Source organism: Homarus americanus, unplaced genomic scaffold (genome assembly GCF_018991925.1).
Source record: "Homarus americanus isolate GMGI-L3 unplaced genomic scaffold, GMGI_Hamer_2.0 scaffold19117, whole genome shotgun sequence".
Lineage (NCBI taxonomy): Eukaryota > Metazoa > Arthropoda > Malacostraca > Decapoda > Nephropidae > Homarus > Homarus americanus.
In genome coordinates, this window is record NW_024754704.1 from 46,385 (window position 1) to 68,170 (window position 21,786).

The 21,786-nt window shown below is 41.3% G+C and overlaps 1 protein-coding gene across 1 annotated transcript in view; it reads right to left on the reverse strand.

Moving 5' to 3' along the window:
- LOC121855917 (neuralized-like protein 4) overlaps positions 1–21,786 on the reverse strand; it is an 84,219-nt gene that overhangs the window by 17,346 nt on the left and 45,087 nt on the right. The window contains exon 3 of the mRNA XM_042351111.1: positions 8,929–9,042. Within this exon, the coding sequence (XP_042207045.1) occupies positions 8,929–9,042 (114 nt within the window). The remainder of the gene's footprint in view (positions 1–8,928; positions 9,043–21,786) is intronic.

A 21,786-nucleotide genomic window follows, 5' to 3' on the forward strand; every position in this document is an offset into this window, starting at 1 on the left:
TACCTTCAGAACTATAATTTACATGTTACACATGTTAAGGGTTCAGACAATGTTCTGGCTCATCTGTTATCTAGACCCACAGAATGAACACTTATGTCATATCAAAATTTGTGCAAGCCAAAATTTTATTTTATGGGGAGAAGTGTTACGACCGTGTCGTATTTTTCTATTATTTTTTATAACATGCTTCCATGTTGTTCCATACTATTCCTGTAATGTGTTATACTTACTATTATATATTCTAGTCACCTTACCCTGTGCTGTTAAGGTTTTAACTGTTATTATTTGTTCAAGCCCATCTTATTTCTTCATTTAGTATTGCAACAAGCATTCTTTGTTTCTCTAAGGACCATCTGCATCGTTAAACGACCCATGTTTCACCGGCGTGTCGCACTAGCGGGAGCCGACTTTATATACAGTACCCCACCAGCAGAAGGAGTTCAGTCCAGTCCTCGTCATTCAGTTCACGTTCTTTTGAGTGACACCCGTCACCTGTTACTTATGCTTTATTTTATTTCTGTGTTGTTCCTGTCGCCACCAATGTGATATATCTATGTGAGTACCTATTCATGTCTCTTATGTGTCCATCAGTGTTTGCTTAGTTACATTTAAGTAATTCAGTGTTATTTCACAATAGTTAATTTCAGTGTTAGTTAGTTTATATGTTTACACAGTGTTAACGTAATCCAGTGTTTTATTTTTATTCTATATATTAAAGCAGTTCTTTTGATGTTTCGATGTTTTAGTATCATTTGTGTCTTAAAAGTTTCGATAGTGAATCAATTTGTTGTGACAGCCTACGAGGCTCTTTATTGTGTTAGTATTTAATGTAATTAAATTCTTAAAGGTTTACTTTATTTATTTTTATTCCCTTTTGATTTACTTCACTTTTTTTTATACCTAAAACCTGGATATTAAAGTAAATTAAGAGACGGCGTAACAGTGTGTAATAATAATAATAATAATTAACGATTTATTGAAAGAGCATGGCAGCCAAAAGGCTGAAAATATGCAGTTACATAATTGGGGATTGGGTCACTTGATTGACAAATAATATACAAGTAACAAAAGTGATACAAATATGATATATAATAACAAGGTGGGGAGAAGCTCAAACTACAGGGTATTTCAACATAGTGCCAGTGTAAAAAGGAAGATTGACTGGGAGTGAATACACTGGTTGATTGCAAGTTATTGAAAACTTTTACAACGGTTGGGACTGGGCTGTTCTTATAGCCATCAGTTCGTTCTCGTATGGGCTGGATGCATCTGTGGTGTCGAACAGCAATTCTCGGACGAGGGATCTCGGGCGGTAAAGTAGAACGTTGATTTAAAGAGATTCAACTTCAGATTGATTTAAAGCGACACCCACAATATAGGACAATGTTTTAATTTAAAGCGAATCTTTCCTATTTTGTGCGAGTCAATCTGGCGCATCATATTTTAAATTAGCGTCTAATGTTTCTCTGGGCACGCTACACTGTCCTAAGGGCAAAGCAGTACTGTACATGTACAGATGCTCCTCTACTTACGAACGAGTTACGTTCCTGAGGCTTGTTTGTAAGTCCAACTTTACTCTTGAAGATACCAAACATATTGTAAAAAATGAAAAGATTATGGATATTTAGTACAGCTATAATCTTTAATACAGCCTTAAAACCTGGCTCACTCTTCTCTCAGGTAATGTTTGTTCTATCTGGAATTTTCTTCAAAATAATCCAGTCTCATCCACATTAAACACCTGGTCTAGCAGGTAACTCCCCTCAGTGATGATGTATGTATCTTTGAACGTTCTTAAGTAGAGGAGCACCTGAACTCAAGATAATGCACGAAATGATTACTAATTTTTTTTGTCTAGTGCAAACTATGGCATGTTTATATTCAAATTAATTACTATCTTATAAGAATTCCAGCAATGTAAATTATATTCACCCCGGTCACTTCTGTGACATTTTATGAACAAAAAACAAAAATTCAATCTAAAGGACATTAATAAACAAATAAATATTTCACTAGACCTTCGGCGCCAACTGTCAAACATGTCACTGTCGCCTCCCCTCCTCCCCCCCCCAGGGTTGGGTGGTTATAGGCTTACAGTTTTTATCTTATACAGTGGGGTATGCTATAACGAATCTAATTGGTTCTAGAACCTTGTTCGTTATAGCATTCGTTTGTTATAGGATTAATCCGTTCCAGGCCCCCAAATACAACCACTTAACACTGAAAAATATAATATAAAATTGTAAAAATTGTAAAAAAGTGCATAAATATGCATCTAAACCCCTGAAATAAAGAATATCATAAATATTTGTAATAATAAAACAATAAATTAGAAAAAAAAAAAAATTAAATTATGTTCGTTGTAGGAGTTTCGTTCGTTATAGCATTCTCAATTTTATAGGTAAAACCGTTCGTTATAGGAATATTCGTAGTAGGATCCGTTCGTTATAGCATACCCCGCTGTATAATATCACAGACTAAAGTTTGGAGAATATAATTTGCATTGCTAGAATCCTGCAAGACAGCGAATAATTTTAATATTGCACGAGATAAAAATTTTAGCCATTTGTAATAAAATTAATTAGAACATGTCAGTTCAGTGACATTTTATAAGAGAAAAACTTAGTCACTCTTAAAGACAGATAAATCAATAAGCACTAGACCTTGGCATCAACTGTCAAACATATCATATCACCTCACCCCCCCCCCCCTCCAATCTTCCCATCGGCTGATCCCGAGTAAACAGACCATTTCACATCCCATAACTTCAGCTGTGTTGATTTTTGAGTGTTTGTTTTAACATAATACTATAAAAAACAATGTTTTGTTTATTCTAGGAGATGGGCTGAGGTGCATCTGGGTAGATTCTCAGTCTTTTTAGTATTTTGTGTTTCTCTCAAGTACCAAACTAAATTATTCCATTGAAACAACACTTTGATTTAGTGCAAATTCAGTTTAAAGCAACCTGTCTTGGAACGTATCTCATGTTATATCGACGTTCTACTGAAGTAGGAGCCGGTGTCGAGGATGGTGCAGAAGCTTCTCACCAAACAATTTGCAGATGAGGTCGTGGTGATGGTCAGAGAGAGCCGAGAGGGTCAGTGTGTTGAGATATGTGGAGTAGGAAGGGAAGAGAATAATCTTGCATGCCCTCTTTTGCACTTTTTCTGGGGGTTTACGTTGTGTGGCATTTAGGGAGGAAGACCAGGTAGGGGAGGCATAGATGAGCTTGGCAAGTATGAATGTTGGGTAAACACTGAGGAGCTCGGGTGCAGGAACTCCGAGGGACTTGAGTCAGCTGAGGAGGTGGAGACGGAAGCTGGAGGATTTGACAACTTCACTGACGTGTGGTTTCCAATTTAGTTTGTTGTCTATGGTGACTCCGAGGAGCAAAGTGGTATCTACAACCCGGAGAGTGTTGGGGGCCTAAAGTAATGGAAGGGGTTGGGACAACGTCGGAGGAAAGAGGTTGATATATATATGTATGTATGTATGTATGTATGTATGTATGTATGTATGTATGTATGTATGTATGTATATATATATATATATATATATATATATATATATATATATATATATATATATATATATATATATATAAAATCACACGGAAAATGTGTGTGTGTGTGTGTGTGTGTGTGTGTGTGTGTGTGTGTGTGTGTGTGTGTGTGTGCGTGCGTGCGTGCGTGCGTGCGTGCGTGACCTGTAATTGAGGAATGGATCTCTTGATTGACAAATAATATACAAGTAACAAGTGATACACATATGATATATAATAACTAGATGGGGAGAAGGTCATACTACAAGACATTTCAACATAGTGACAGCACTAAAAAGGTAACATTGACTGGAAGTGAATACACAGGTTGATTACGAGTTGTTGATAATTTTTACGACGGTTGGGACTGGGCTGTTCTTATAGCCATCAGTACATGCTCGTATGGGCTGGATGCATTTGTGGTGTCGAACAGCAATTCGCGGACGAGGGATCTCGGGTGGAAGTAGGAGCCAGTGTCAAGGATGGTGCAGAAGCTTCTCACCAAATTTGCAGATGAGATCATGGTGATGGTCAAAGAGGGCCGAGAGGGTCAGTGTGCCAAGTGCGTCTTGATATGTGGAGTAGGAAAGGGAGAGATTAATCTCACATACCCTCTTTTGCACTTTTCTAGATGTTTAAGTTGTGTGACATTTAAAGAGGAAGAACCGGCAGTGGAGACAAAGGTGAGCTTGGGAAGTTTGAATGTTGAGTAAACACTGAGGAGCTCAGGCACAGGAACTCCGAGGTGGAGACGAAAACTGGAGGATTTGACAACTTCACTGATATGTGTTTTCCAATTTAGTTTGTTATCTACTGTATAGTGATGCCGAGGTGCTTAGCAGAGTCTACAACCTGGAGTGTGTAGGGGCCTAAAGTAATGAGGAGAGGTTGATGTGCATGACCATGGTCTTGGTATGGTTGATGGAGACGTGGTTATTGGTGCCCCAATTTTGGAGACTGTTCAATGAATCCTGGAGGGCAGTGTAGTCAGGAGCCGAGTAGTTGAGACTGATCCCAATGGTGGGGTCGTCAACATATTTCCAGCAAACATAGGTTTCTCTTAGGGCACCATTGATAAGTATAAGGGAGCAGAGCGGTCCCATCTTGGTGCCTTGGGGGAAGCCACAGTTGAGCGACTGAAAAGTAGAGACAGTCCCTTAGAAGCGTATGGCTTGGCGTCGGTCACTATGGAAGTCTGTGAGCCACGGTATAAGACTTCTTCGAAACCCAAGGTCGATAGCTTTGTTGATGATTAAATTGTGGTCAACTAGGTCAAATGCCTTGGTGAAGTCAATGAAGGTGACAGCCACAGACGTCTTTCATTTTTCAAGATGGCGGTATATGTAGACGACAAAGCTGACAAGACAGTGAGTAGTGGATGAAGTTTTCATATTGCCAAATTGCTGACGATCTATGGCGCCTGCAATATCAACATAAGCCCAGTCAAACACGTAACTTTCACATATTAAGCTGGGTATGGGCTGATTGCAATGGGACATAGCTCACTTAAGGATTGTGGGCTGGTTGACTTAGGCACTGGTGACACATTTTAGGTCTTCCAGTCAGCTGGGCATCTTGGTTGTAGTTTCATTAGTAAGTCAATGGGGGTGGTGGAGTGTTTTAACTTCAGTTTTTCCGGACGTTTTGCCACTTCAAATTCTTCTACTAAATCAGAGGGAAAAGGAGATGGTAGGTAAGCAGGGAGACTGGTTGTGTTAAGCAGGGAGAGCTTCTGGCATATAGTTGCGAAATGGTTGTTTGATTGCTCAGCTGTCATCATTAGTGAGATGGCTAAGAAAGGGGAGGGGGGACGTGTCTTATTGTTTAGTCCACAGAGTTCTTTAAGCTGACCATACCACAGACTGATTTTGGTCTGCTTCAGGTGTTGCAAGTTGGTTGGGTAGTGGGACTTGTTTGCAGTGCATGGTTCATGGATGATTTGGTTGCGAAGGGTCCTGTAGCGGTTGTGGTCATAAGTCTTTTTATCCGAGGTGTGATCCAGGGCAAGTCAGCTGGGTGTGATCCGACAGACTTATCGGGGAAGTGGTGGTGAGTTTCCGTGGTGATGTTGGTATAATTTCTCCATTTGGTGTCCACGTCATCCACACGAAGTACTTCAGTCCAAGGATGGTGAACTATCCACTGCCCGAAGAGATGCACTGTAGTCAGTAATCGGCCTGTAGGTCTTGATGTAGTGTCTCTGCACTTGGCCGGTAGTGTAACAATAATTAATAAAAAAAAAGGGTTTTATGCTTACCTTTTCTTTTCTTTTATTTCTTATTCATTTCTTTTTATTTATTTACTTCTTATATTTTTTTATTCTCTTTTCTTCTGTATTTTCTTTGTGAGATGATGTGGTTAGACTGGAGGGAGACTGGGAGACTTGTTTATGTTTGAGGGGAACGGTGAAGGGTGTTAAGGAATGTAAGCCTACAGTTGACCCTCACACACCAAGGGGACACTAAGGGAAATATGAAATAGTTATGTTTAAATGTGAAATAATTATGTTTTTACTTATGGGTCATTGTATCATTGCATAATACCTACGACATGCATGACAATGTTTTACTCAACACAAGGGAAATGAGAACTTATCATAACAGCTCTTCATTTATTAACGACATTACTCAAAATGAACAGTTACACTTCAAAACAATAGCCTATCTTCCTAGCTCTCTAACCAGGGGTCACATGAATCACAGTACATTTTGTGAAGCGGATAAGACCTAAACAGTACTCACATTATACCCCACCATGTGAGGAAATGACACCCACACACACCCACAGTTAACTCTCTCCAAAACCAGACTGTCTTTTTTCAAAATGTGTCGCCCACAAAGGGACACCACCTGATGTGGCCCACCTCTTCATGATGTCACGTCTCACAGGTTCTCTTATTGGTTCAGGCCTAAGGCATTCACACTCACTGCGATTGGCTTGAACCCTCAGGCGGGAAACGCTCATGACATTGTTACAGAAGTGGGAGCTGGAGACCAGAACACTGACAGGTGTGTGCTACACCCGATAGGAGGCATTGGTTGAGGTGGTTGGTACTGGTCCGCTAAGTCAGTTACATAAGGTCAAGGGTGTTTCAACCATGCGTAGGGAAGTTCACAGCTTGTGATAGTAGCAGCTGGTTCTCGATATCAGTGTGTCAATTTTGTTATAATCCTAGCATAATACTAGCTTGGCACATGGGTACCTAACTCTGAGGTGGTAATGAGGTGATTGATGCAAGGTCTCTGGTGCAAGAGTGAGGCGGATGGTATGCCACACAGTATGTGATATAGGCAGTGTGGCGAGGGTGGGTACATGGCAGAACACATATCCATAATGCCTCCACATCAGCTGAGACTAAAACATCCAGGTGTGACGGACATAGTTCATCTTGATAGAAGAGGGCAACGCACCCTCCACGTCCATGTGTAGGAAGGTGATGAAAGAGTTGATATCCCTCAATGTGGCAGGTTTCAAGAACAATTTGACACGCATTGCACATGACAACGACGTTGGCAGCAACTGACTGGACTGTGGCAGCGAGCTCTTCGAATATGTTGGCTGGGGAAGTGACGCTGCACTGTATAGTGTTGAGGAGGTGAGACTGTACCATATTCGGGGAACTTCAGTGTATTGGTACGGTCTGTCAGGAATAGGATTCTCTAGTTTTCTACTGGAGATGATGGTCCTGATGGGCTTCTGTTTATGACGTCCTTGTTTGCGGCTACAAGCATGGATTATGTTCAATGATTTTAGTATCCGTTCCCTTGCTTTAAACTGTACAAGGTGCGCCTGGAATACTTTAGTGTTGGACATCTATTGATATCTGTTGTTGTGGACGTACGGATGTGTTTGTCCACGGTAGCCTTTAACTCAATGGCAGCACTTTGACAGCCACCAACAGAATTTCCATGGCGTAGTACACTGCTAGACATCTGTCAATATTTGTCATAAACAGAGAGGGAGTTTCTCATCTCTGGCACTTTGAAGGTCACCGACAAAGTGCCCATATTGGTTCACTGTTAGAGAACCAATCATTGCACTGATCACTTGAATGTTTTGCTGATAATTCCCACTGGTGAAGTTAGCAAGGAATTGGGATGGGGGGCAGGCTTGGCCTGTGTGTGGGTGGCGAAGGGGGAGGGAGGGTCCTAGTGGTGCCAGGATCAGTAAACAAACCTCTTCGCCTCCCACACGACCATCTCGCTTCACTCTCCATCTCCCTATCACACCTTGCCTAACAACCTCAACTGATTTAGAAGAGCGTTTTGGAGGAACAGAGGTTGCTGAAACAGCACCATTTGTGTAAGAGGAGGAATGTCTAGGCCGTTTGGGTCTGGTTCTTTGGAATCATAAGGCCACATTGTTAAGGTGGTGTGGTGCCTGGTTAGGACAGAGGGACCACATCTCCTCACTCACTTCCTTGGATTTTGGGCTGGTTGTTTCCTTGAAGTAACCTCTTTTCCATGATAGACTCTGCCTTCTACTAGCTGCTCTAGGAGTAAACAGCCAAGAGGCACCAGCATCTTGAAAGCCAGAAGTAGAGGGTGGATCTTGAGAGCATGGAGTAGCAGGTATGGGTGATGGTTGCACTATCTGTGGCTGCACCCACTCACTATCATCACCAGGAGTGCTGCTACCAATGCTCGTAACATATTTCTGGGCCATGATATATGTCATCACTATCACTGCACATGTATTCATAATGATTGTTTTCAAGTGATTGTTGAAAAAGAATGTTATGAATCTGGGAATGGTTTTGTAAGGCGAGCGCTCTAGCATGGTGAAAACGATACTGAAGCCTACACAAAGGGGAGGCCTCACACCCATGCCACATCTGGAGAGGTTGCAACGTGTCATATTTTTCCTACAGTATATTAATCACTCTGGGACATTTCAGACGCTGCAGGAACTTTAAAAATCAAACTCATATATATACATTATAAGCAGCTCAGAGAAGGTCAATACTGTACATATGACATAAGCTCAAGGCACAATATTTAGCATATACAGTATGGCCATGGGTTAATCTGAGAGTCAGGATAGCACCCTGCAGCTATACATTACCTCATCCCCAATGCTGAAGCTACGACATTATCCTGACAACTGAAATGAACTCTTGACAGGTAAAGGAAGAACCAAAATAGGATACACAAAATCATGGAAAACAAAAACAGATATTAGGGCAACACCATTAAAAGGATCCTCAACAAGGTAACCTTTCATATACACTGTATTATCATTACAATACTGTGTTGTACTTTATAACCTTCTGGCCAAATGGTGACTTTATTAATTTTAAACATCATTATACTGTACATGCATGTTTCTCAAGACAAATTCATCTCTCATGCAAACAAATATGATATATACCAAACTGGTGTTCCTACCTGTGATGTTCTCATCACTCCAACTCTGTCTCCCTCAACCAGCTTATCTAGGTCACAGCCATATGCTTCGTGCAGGGAACGACCATCCCTCAACACTCCTTGACCTAACATTATCTGAAAGCATAATTATTGCACATTATAAATAATATATGAGCTAGATAATTAAATATTCCAGCAGATATTTGGTTTAGGAAAATTTATTATTCACTACAATGTTTATTTTGTCAAATAAGTGAACTGGAACACATCTACCACATAATGATTGAGTCAGATACAGTACAGCCAGTCCCTGGTTTACCGACTTAATGTGTTCCTGAAAATGTGTTTCTAAAATTCCATTGAAATAATGACAAATAATTAATTAGTCCCCAGATACAGGTACTGTATGCAGGTGAAAACCACATCTTTAATAAAAATAAATAAATTAATACAGTTATCAAAACATAAATACATAAACTCATACTACAGTATAAATAATACAATATAATATAGTAGCTGTACAATAAAATAAATATGCACTATATAAAACAATTAAGAATTACAGTACTGTAATTTATTAAATAATGCACATTATCCGTTGATGGAGTACTGTACAATAAATGTAAATTTTGTTCACCAAATGAATTATCAATGTAAAACTATACCACTGTATTAAACATGTAGGAGCCACTCAAACAAAGTACAGTAGATGTGTTACAGTAGAAGGGATGTGCTGTACGCCCACCTACTGTGTCTTTTCCCGCATTCAAGTGACTGAATTCCACTGTTTTACCAATCAGTGGCAGTACCGGGTATTTTAAAAAAGGTTTGTCGATATGAGCAAAACACGGAAACATGGGCATAAAAGTACATTAATATCTCCGTTAGCCGGAATCCCTCTTAACCGAAAATCTCCGATAGCTGGAATTGAAATTTTCTCGGAAAATTACAAGAAAATTTTCCCAGTAACCAGAAAATTACGGAAAATTCTGGGAATGGGGGAGATTTTTTTTTTCCAGGTTTGAGAGATGAAAATCAGGCGCATTTCTTGAAATTCCGAGAAAATTTTTCGAGTACCCGGAAATTCTGGGGACGAGGGATATTTTTATGGGTTCAAGAGATGATGAAATGTGCAATTTCTGGAACCTCTAAAAAAAGTTTTTCGTCATCCGGAAAATTGCAGAGATGAAGGATTTTTTCCAGCTTTGAGCGAAGATGTAATGCACAATTTCTGAAACTACCAAGAACATTTTTCCATTACCCGGAAAGTTGTGGAAAATTCCAGGGATGAGGGATTTTTTCTGGTTTTGAGAGACTCGTCTCGTTACCTGAAACTTTCTCATTCCCCGAAGTATTCTGCACCAATTATTCCAGCTAATGGAGATATCACTATAATACTTGTAGGAGTGGAGGTCCGTATGCCGGGTGTTCCAAATCCGACGATTACCTGTATTCTGCACAGGAATAGTTTAGAAAAGTTTTAAAATTGGATAAAATAGTATGTGATAATAGATGACATATGACAGCTACAACCAAGTAGCAAAACCTTTGATCCTTCAAATGTGAATTAAAAAGTGGCTTGTCCTCCTTCCTTTTTGTTAAGTACTGTACAGTACAGTACTGTACAGTGGTCCCTCGATTAACGAACACAATTGGTTCAACAGAGTCGTCCGTCAACAGAAAATTTCGTTAACTGAATTTATTATTTCAATGGGATATTGGGTAATTGGTTCCATACAAAGTACTGTATACCGGTAATATAATTAACAAAACATTAAATATAAACTAAATACAGTACTGTACAGTACACTGTACAATAATAAATAAAAAACAATAAAATACTGTACAACTGCTCCCCGACTTAGGACGGGGTTAGGGACCCAAATCCAGGTCGTAAATCGGAATGGTCGTAAATCGGAAATGCAAAAAATAATACATATAAAATCTAAAATGAAATACAGTACAGTAAAAGTAATCAATAATGAAGAATGGATACAGTGTTACTGTGCACTTACCTTTAATGTAGTCAGCTGAATGCACATGGGGCCCCCATAATTTTCTATTTACAGGTATACATGGAGACTATATTAATTGGATGAAGCAGAGGAGGAGACAGGGCTGGGTGGGTCATCAATGTCGCTTTCTTCAGACAGGTTATGTACTGTGGAAACTTGCTGGTTGAAGGTATTGGATCATCTTTAGGGAGTGAAGAGGCAGCACTGGTGGGGCATGAGGAGACAGCAATGGGGGACTTCTTAAAATAGATGTCCAATTTAGACCACACAGTTTGCTTTTTCTTTTCATTATAAATCTCCCTGTAGCAAGCAAGTGACTCTTGGACCATTCTGTCAACTTTGGCAAAACGCTCAACATTTTGATCCATTCCGTCAAACATTTGCATCCCCTTATTAATAGTAGCAAGTGCCTCTTTCATTTGCTTCACTGAAAAATTTTGGGGAGGTGCAGGTTCTTCTTCTACATTTAGACTCTCTTCTTCCTCTGCATTTTTCTGTGCTTCCAGTTCGATAAGATCCTCGTTACTTAGCTCTTCTGCTACACTTTCAACCAACTGTTCAACATCTTCATTATCAATTTCTAACTCAAGCTGTTTACCCAATTCCACTATCTTGTTAGTAATCTCAGAAATGACTTCATCTTCATTACAGAAGGATCTCGCCAATAATTAAGTTACAATAGATACCCATTTTCAATAATAACGTCTGGATTCTCTTGAATAACGGAGATTTCGCGGGAAGCGTCCGAGCGCATCAATGATAGCGTTTGTTTGGCCGCCATGTTGATGACGTAGTTGTCCGCTCCGCCTCACTCTCACACACACTCTGTGGAATACAGCGTTGCGCCCACGTGTGAGATTTTCACCTCTATAACCAGTGGTTGCGAGGGTCGGTGATCAACAATGGCTTCCGTGTTTTTGCCTGTGGGGGCTAGGGGAGGTGGTACAGTGAGTTCTGCTATAACGCGTGTTTTGACAACGCGATTTATGAATTGAGGAGCGATATTTGTAAAACGCAAACTCGTTTGCTCTAACGCGATTCCACTCGAATGGTTGTTATGGCTTCAGTTCACGTTCGACATCACATGTTCAATTGAGTTATGTGTTTTGTTTGTGAACAATTGCAGAAATAATGTATGTAATATTTATGTATACAGTATACCTATATATTATAAGTAAATTGCAAAATTTTAAATAAAAGAGAAAATCAAATTACATAGCATTGTACACCCGCGCTCTCTTTACATCACACACAGTGTTTACAGTTCATGTTCGACATCACATATTCAATTGATTTATGTGTTTTGTTTGTGAAGAATTGCAGAAATAATTTATGTAATATTTATGTATACAGTAAACCACTCACAAGGTCCTACAGTACCACTAATTATTTTATACTGAAACTTACGTTTGGGAAGCTGTATTAAAATGAAGATTACCGGTATATTAAAATAATAAAAATGTATTATAAACCAGTCTAACATACTTTAAAAGAACAATATACCCCGGTAATAAACACAGCTGCTATCATCACCACCCTCCCCCCATTTGCCAGTGGCAAGAAAGGGAAAGTGACCTTGACTGTGACCGCCTGTGGCTATTTTTAGCCGTCCTTGTGTTCGGAGGTGGTCAGTAATGCATATCTGTATATTTACTGATCATAATACTTATCTCCTATAAATAGTTCATTTGAAACTTATTTTTTTGCAAAGAATATTCAGTAAATGACTGCGTTAATTCTTGAAACTACCTACATTGGTAAATTTAGGATATAAATGATGAACAGAAGTCACGTCATGGATTCGGAGTTTGGTCCTTAACGACCACCATAAATGTACATTACCAGGTATAATGGTAGCCTCCCTTTTTCGAGAAAAAGTATATAAATTAAAGAAAATACAGTGACCCCTCGTTTAACGAACGCCTCGGTTAACGAAATTTCGGTTAACGAACTGCCTTCCATAAGGATCTTCAATTCAGTTAACGAACAAAAATTCGGTTAACGAATTTCTTACGAACCGACCTCAACATGTTTTCGCTTGCACTGACCGGGCAATCAGCTTTAGTATCAGTCTGCCAATACATTAATCGGTTCTAGGGCTTAAATTCCTTACTATTTTAGTAAATATCAAGAAGTTTATACTATTAAATAATTTTAAAAGTTTAATATTAACTTTTTTAGTCATTTTAACAACTATTGAACATAACTAAGGGAAAGAAACTAGTTTCTGGTGTGCCATCCAGCCTGTTAACACACCAGACAGGCGTTAGTCTCTCTCTGTTTTCAGTGTAGGTAACATCTTGCTTGAGACTCTCTTCAACTAAACGCTTTTTTTCTGTGTTTCCAAGCAAATTATTGGTCATTTTGAAATATATTTTACATATTGACAATATATAATGCAGTGCAGTGTTGATTTAAAGAAAATAATCTTGAAATACACCAAGAGAACTAAAATTTTATGGATGAAATGGTGCCATGGGGTGGCTTCTCTTCCACCCCAATGCCTTTTCTTCTTCCTTCTCCTCCACCCCCATTCTAATTCCCATCATCATCATCATCATCCAGGAGCCTTCTACATACACACCTCAAAGTAAGTGAACTTTTCTACCATTTTTGTTGAATTTAGGAAATTTTCGGTGAGCTGGAACTAATTACCCAAAAACCCATTGAAACAATAGTTTCGGTTAACGAACGACCTTCTGGAACGGATTGAGTTCGTTAACCGAGGGGTCACTGTACTTGCAGTATATTTAATATATTACAGTATATTATAAATAAATAAATAAACAAATAAATTCAAATTCCCTTATCATCCTGTGTTATATACAGAAATACTTGAGTCCCTGAGCGAGTACACAAAAAGAAAACGGAGGACTAAGACATCCTGAAGTGGATAGAGAACGGACATCTCTACTGGGGGACTCAAACGTTTCTTATGTTTTGTGGGCGCTGTAGCATAATATGAATAATATGTAAATTACAATTTACTTATATATATATGTAAATTGTAAAAATTTAAATAAAAGAAAAACTACATACATAGCGCTTAAAGTGTACTGTACAGTGCTGTGGCTTGGCGCGGGGTTATGCAGTGTTTACAGTTCACGTTCGACATCACATATTCAATTGATTTATGTGTTTTGTTTGTGAAGAATTGCAGAAATAATTTATGTAATATTTGTGTATACAGTATACCTGTACAGTATATGTAAAATGTAAAATTTTAAATAAGCGAAAACAAAATACATAGCGTTTTAGACCCGCGCGCTCTGTTTACTCCACACTTTATTTGAAACACGTGTGAAGTTTTTAAGTGTCCTCAGTGAATTCTGATTACTGTTTCTCCAATTTTGTGACTATGGAAAAGAAGAATATCTCTCGGAAGCACTCTGGTGATCGCATTTCCGGTGGTGATCGTAAAAGAAAGGCTATAACACTTGAAGAAAAGCTTGATGTTTCATGACTCCTCAGCCTCAACATCAACCTTCTCCCCCATCAAGTTATATTCATATTTTTTCAAGGTAAAGTGTAACATTTACTGTATGATTTCATTATTAGATATGAATGTAACATTTATTTAGACTGTGCTATCCTTTGTGTTAGGCTAACTACGAAATTTTTTTTCGATTTGGAGTAATCTGCACCTAACCCTATTTTCTCCATAAGCCCTGTTATTTCTATTACACGAATTTCTATAAAACGATGTTTTACAAGAACACAACTATCGCGTTATAGCAGAACTACCTGTAGAGGGAGTGATTTGCCGCCTGAACGCCCGGGAACTTTTAAAGTGAATGAGAAAAAAGACCCCAAAGCTAAGAGACAAAGCCACAAGAAGCGTGCATACTCGGTCAAGGATAAAGAACAGATTGTTGAGCTCATTGAAAGTGGTGCAAGGAACATTGATATTGTGAGGAAATTGAACTGTTCTGAGTCTACAGTGCGAAATATTAAGAGGAACTTAGAAATATTTCGGTAGTGATGGAAATGCGAGGCGAGCTATGAATGATAAAAGTGATAGAAACAGGTTGATAGTGATAACAGAGCATTTTCTTGTGAAATGGTTAGCTTGTAGAATGAAAGACAGTGTAAGTGTTAGCGGCCCTCAGATACGAGATCAAGCAAGGGTATTGTACGCTGCTGTAGCTCGAAAGAAAAACATTAAGTCTCCCCCTCCTTTCAATGCCTCAGCAGGGTGGCTGCATAAGTTTAAGATTAGAAGTGGCACAAAGTATGCACAGTATCAGGGTGAGGCTTCGTCTGCTGACTTAGTGGCTGCAGATTCCTTCCCTGAAATTGCCAATCAAATCATTAGATTTTTAACTGTGACGAGACCGGGTTGTTTTGGAAAAAATCCCCTAAAGCAACATTTATCTCTAAGAAAGAAAAACAGGCTAAAGGTGTGAAAATGGCAAAGGATCACTTTAGTGTCCTCCTAACCTGTAATGCTTCAGGTGACTGCCTCATGAAGCCTCTGGTGATCTACAAATATAATAAAAGACCAAGAGCTTACAAGGGATGTGATATGTCCAAACTGAATGTCTACTGGGAAAAGACAAATAAAGGCTACATGTCCACGAGTTATCAAAGAAGTGGTTTGATGATTGTTTTGTTAAGGATGCCAGAGAATACTGCCGGAAGAAGAATGTAGCCTTCAAAGTGGTGCTCTTTTTAGACAATGCCCCCAGTCATGCACAATTTCTAGTAGGACGTCACCCTAGCGTTGAGGTTGTGTTTCTACCACCAAATACAACCTCCAAAATACAGCCACTAGACCAAGAAATTATAGCAAATGTAAAGTTGCTGTACTGCAAATATGTCCATGACAAGATGAGGAAGGAAACTGATAAGCAAGAAGAAGTGAAGGAAATTGCTGAAACTGTGAGCAGTAGCGAGGAGGAGGAGAAGGAGGGTCCACCCCTCGCCGCCTCCGCTACTCCGCCTGGCTCTCACACTGCCTCCGCTGCTCCGCATGACTCGCTCACACCCTCCGCCTCCGCTACTCTGTCTGGCTCACTCACAGCCTCCGCCTCCACTCCTCCTCCTGGCGTACCTTCAACCTCCACAGTGACTGTTACTGCCTTCTGGAAAAATTATAACATTCGCCAGGCAGTCAATTTCTTTGTAAAAGCCTGGGGAAATACTACGAAAGCAACCGTTAGGCATGCCTGGTCGGCACTCCTGCCACAACTCAAGTCTGCCGAGACGAAGAGACAGCAGCCAGCAGAGCTAATGAACCAAGTATTGGAAACCGTCCGCAGTATCCCAGCCCCAGGATTTCAAGAAGTGACTTGGGAAGATTTAGAAGAAATGATGCAAGAAGGTAACACAAATGACGTCGAGGATCTCCTGGAGGATGAAGAAGGTGGTGAGAGTGGTAATGCAGCGAGTGATGCAGGGGAGACCGAGCAGAGGAAAGTGACGACAGAGAAGCTGTCACTCTTAGTGGGTGTCTTTACCAGCCTTCAAGAGATGATCCAAGACATTGAGAGTGAATCAGGTGAAAGGGAGCAAGTGATTGGAGTTATAGAATCTATTTCAAGGAAATATCAGACGCAGTACAACGAGCGAGTGAATGCCCGGCAGCAGTCACTCATCACTCGCTTTCTTTCACAACGCCGGCCAGCCGAGGAAGACCAACAGAGAGAGGTTGAAGTTGATGAAGACATTGATGACATTGGGGAAATGCCTGAAGATTTTGACTTTGCGGGGTTTGATGAAGTGTTAGCGGAAGTGGGTGAACCGGGTGCGAGAGGCCAGCACGGGGACGGAGGTTCGACGCAGTAGCATCCATGCCCAGCCTCGGAACAATCAACACACCAAGCACCTCAAAAACTCCCCCAAGCTACGGGTAAGTGTTATATTACTCAAATTCTTTATTCTGATGATTGAATAACAAATCTTTTTATTTCAGCTAACAAAATGTGTTAGGCAGGGCTTCAAAGGGGAACAAATGGGTGAAATTCTTGGGGCGGCAGCACCAATAAACCCTTTTTACATGTATTTCAATGTCACACAAATAACGTTTTGCCTAATAACGGCGTTTTTCAGGCACCTATTAGACGTTATTGGCGAAAGCCTACTGTAAATCCTCTGAAACCGTTCACATATCTTTTCAGGACTTTCTTCCATATTCCATTCATGCACTGTTCTGTAACCTCATCCCATGTTGCACTAATGTTCTTTATACATGTCAAAATGTTGTAGTCCTTCCAAAACTCTCTGAGCGTTTTCTCTCCTTCAGTAGCAGCAACAGCCTGAGCAAAGGTCGTACGTAAATAATTAGCTTTAAAAGCTGCAATAGCACCTTGATCCATGGGTTAGATGACAGAGGTATGTTAGGTGGAATGTAGACTACCATAACATCAGGGTGCATGTCGTCCAGGTGTGGTGGGTGTCCCGGAACATTATCCAAAATTAACAAAATCTTGAATGCAATCCCTTGTTGCAGACAATACTCCTTGGCTCGAGGAATGAAAAAAGTCAGGAACCAATCCTCAAACTGTACTAGGGTCATCTAGGCTTTCTTGTTACTTCGATAAAACACTGGCAGTGTGTGCTTGCTGAAATGTTTAAAAGCCCTGGGGTTCTCTGAATGATAGATCATGAAGGGCTTTATCTTGAAACCAGCTACATTCCCCCCCAACAGAAGTGTAATTCGGTCCTTGAATACCTTGAATCCTGGCATTGTTTTTGCCTCTTTGTGGATGTATGTCCGTTCTGGCATGCACTTCCATAATAATCCAGTTTCATCCACATTGAATATTTGCTCAGGCAAATAATTTCCTAACACGATGACACGATCTAGCTCCTCCTTAAAAGCTTCGGCAGCACCAACATCAGCACTAGCTGCCTCCCCACTCACCTTTAATTATGGAAACTGTAGCAGTTCTTAAATCTGTTAAACCACCCAAGACTTGCTGTGAAGGTTTGCTCGCACTCATCTCCTGCCTGCTCCTTTAGGCTTTCGAAAAGGCTTCTTGCCTTAGCCTGTAGGGTTAGAAGGCTTTTGTATCAGGTCTTCCATCCATATCACAAGTAATTTTCCATCTCATGAATGGGACCTTGTCTTTTCTTCGTTATTATAGTTCCCTTTATTGGTGCTGATCCTTTCACTACCTCACGAATACGTTCCATGTCCTTCAAAATAGCAGATAACGTCGAGTGGGAGAAGCCTAGGTCGCGTGAAATTGTTGCTACAGTTTTTCCATTTTCATACTGCATTATTATCTTCATTTTCGTCTCAAAAGTAATTGACTGTCTTCTTTTCTTCTGAGCACTACCAGCACTCTCACTTATACGCTTTCCAGTCATTCTAAAATCAATTAAATACGAAAATAATGTCAGTACACAGCGCGATCAGTTGCGGATACAACGACAGCCAAACACCAACTAAGCGCTCTATGGTGTGGGTGCTGTAGCCACGAGGCGACCCAAGCCACGCGACGCTCTCATATGGGACGGAAACGTTTCGGTATAGAAAATGCGGCGGTCGTATGTGTGGGTGGTCGTTACGGACTGTGGCAGGTCGTAGGTGCAGGTGGTCGTAGGTCGAGTAGGTCGTAAGTCGGGGAGTTGCTGTATTTTAACTTACTTTTAGGTGTGGATGTCGTATTCCCAGCAGCTTTGTTTACATATCAAACAGCTGATTGTAGAGGCAGTCGATGATGACATGCCATATTCTTTACAGAGTGCATTCGATATAATGCCTTCTTTGTGTTTCATAATAATTTCTGCACTGTATATTATCAATATGTTAACTAAATTTTAGAATGACTAATAATTTTAATATAAAAAAATTAAAGAGCACACCCTTCTTGATATTTACTCCACTGGAAACGAATGTAAACATAGAACCGATTACTGTATTGGCGGACTAGCCGATCAGCTGATGAGCACAACAAAACCTGTTACTCGTAAGGCTTTTGTTAATCGAAGTTTTGTTCGTTAATCGAACTGAAAATCCTTATGGGAAGTAAATCGTTAATCGAAATTTTGTTAATTGAACCGTTCGTTAACAGAGGGATCACTGTACTGATAATTCTTCATATTTTACTTTTAAAGGCTAAACTCAGGATGTGTTTTCTTCCCCAGACTACTATTTTCTGTGTTTATATTCAATCTATGATGCATCAACTGATAGTCTGTAAATTTTTTTTAACCATTTCTACACATAGCAGCATTTTGTTTTTTTTCTACTTTCTTCCTACTAATTAGTTTTAGAATGGTTCATGAGATTATTCTCACCTTATCCAAACACACTTGCTTTTCAAAGCAAATAGTTAGCACCTGCTTCGCTTACACAATAAAGATATCCTATCCAAAGATTAAATTCTTCTGGAAGTGATTAGTAGGTGTTCTTTCAGTCACTAAAACTTAAGAGGTTCTAAGGTGGTTGAAATGCTCAAGAAAGATTCTACTAGTTTTAAATCCTAAATTTTTGCAGGGATCAATGTACTGTACTGCACTGGAATATTCAGGTTATCGCAAGGGATGTGTTGCTAAAAGTCATTGCGGTTAATGAAACTGCAAATATCATGGCAATTCCCCCATAAGAAAATATGTAAAAAGGGCAGGGGATACATTCCCAGCTATCAACTTTCACTACATATTTTTTTTTTTATATAAACTCCTCATTATCCAAGGCTATTAAGAACCAAGTTTACTAAAAATTTTGTCTAGTGCAAATGATAGCATGTTTACATTCAAATTACTGGTAATCACTATCTTATAAGAATTACAGCAATGTAAAATATATTGTGCCCGGTCACTTCTATGACAATTTATAAGCAAAAAACAAAAACTCAATCTAAAGGACATAAATAAACAAATAAATACTTCACTAGACCTTTGGCGCTAACTGTCAAATATGTCACTGTCACCTCCCCTTCCCTTGTAGTGGATTTCTCCCCTACAAACGCTGTTTGTCGCTGAGTAGCCGACCCCGCTAATTCCCCAGTGTATGCCTCGTGGTCTGGGTCAACCAGCGCCGCCATACATCACGGAGGTCAACTACTAAGCCACGCCTACCCCCGCTATTTAAGACCTGACCTCGTGGTGACCTCTCTCTTCTTCTAGCTACAGCCGCAGAAAGCTACACCTCCTCCTCCGCCGCTGCCTGGCGGCCCTCGCTCCCGCCAGCAAGCATGGCGACCCACAAGCTGTCCTTCTCTGAGCATCCTCACCAACCAGCTCTCTCTACATCATGCTTGTAACCACGCTGCCACTTCCCAGCACCAAGCTGCATTGTACATCCAATACAACATGTATACAGAGAGCACATTGTGAGTTTCCTTTCTCCACCCCATCCTGAGTGAGAACCCAAACTATCCATACCCCAATAATGGTGACCCCCGGAGATTCGCACTTACACAGGATGGAGGAGAAACAGATCACGCTCCCAGTCTTCAAGCAACATGGAAGACTGGCTTACCCACGCAGAGGCAGCTCTCATCGGCTCTACAGCTACTGTCTCTACACCGCTGGTTAGACACCCCAGAGCAGCACTGCTTCTCTAAGCAGACACCAGCTCAACTTCCTGCCCCAAGCACCACGTCCTACCGACCCCAGCACACCCGTCCTGCCTCAGACGCCGCCCCCGGCCCAGCAGTACCCCCTGCTGAAGGTTCCAAGTGTTCCCTGAAGAATGCAGTGATGGGTAGGGAAACACCGGGTAACACTGAAGTCCATTTATTCGGATAGGAGAAATACAAGTGGTGACTAGCGTGTGCCATGCACGGCCCACGAAGTCAGACTGAGACTGCCTTGCCATATGGCAGCCTTGGGGCAATGTTGCCACATAACACGTGCAGTGTTGCCACGTAATTATATACATAGATGCTACTCGGCACAGTAGCTTATATACTAGGTTGCTACTCGACACAGTAGCATAGATACATAACCTACACCTCCCTCCTCCCCTCACGCTCATAGTCTTTGTCTTGAGCGGACTTCTTAGTCCTAAGTCGCTCCGAGCGTCGAAGTGCACTGTGGGGCGGATCCTCGTGAGGTGTAGGGGACTCGTCCTCGGTCAGGGGGCCAGCAGCAGGGGGTGGGATTGGCCGGAGGAAGCGGCGGTTCCTCCACCAGACACAGCCGCTCGGCATCCTGACCTTGTAGTCCCGCGACCGGCCGACGCCCATCACTATGCCCACCTTGTCCCGACATGTCGTCGTCAGGTCCTGGACGCGGACAAGGGCACCAATCTCCAGCGGCTGAAGAGGGCGGGCACGGTCGTCATACCGAGCCTTGGCGTCCTGGGCACGTGAAGCGGCGCGGCGGTCGCAGCTCTCGGCTCTGGTCTGCCACTCCTTCGCAAAGGCCTGGCGTGTGCAGGAACGCAAGAGCGAAGAGGGTGACCATACAGGATCTGGGCAGGGGAGCGCCCTGTGTGGGTAGGAGTATTACGTAACTCCAGGAGTCCTTTGTCAAACGCCTCACAGTCTATGTTGCCTGAAGGGGCCACCTTGAGGATGAGGTGCTTGACTGTCTTGACCGCAGCCTCAGCGTGGCCGTTTGACTGTGGGTAGTGGGGTGTTGACACGATGTGGCTGACTCCCCAACGCTCCAGGAATTCTGTGAAGTCCCGGCTGGTGAACTGTGGCCCACCGTCCGTCCGCAGACGTACGGGGACGCCCAGGTCACGAAAGAGGTGCCGGAAGTGGCGAATGGTGGCTGAGGACGTCGTGTCCGAGCCACAGATTACCACCACAGGCCAGCCAGAGAGTCGGTCGGCGACAACTAGAAAATGTTTCCCAGCTGTGCTGAAGAAATCAGCCGACACGGACTCGAAGTGGCCTGGTGGGTTTGTTGTCGCACAAGAGGGGCTCCTGCTGTTGACTGGGCTGCATGATCTGGCACGGCT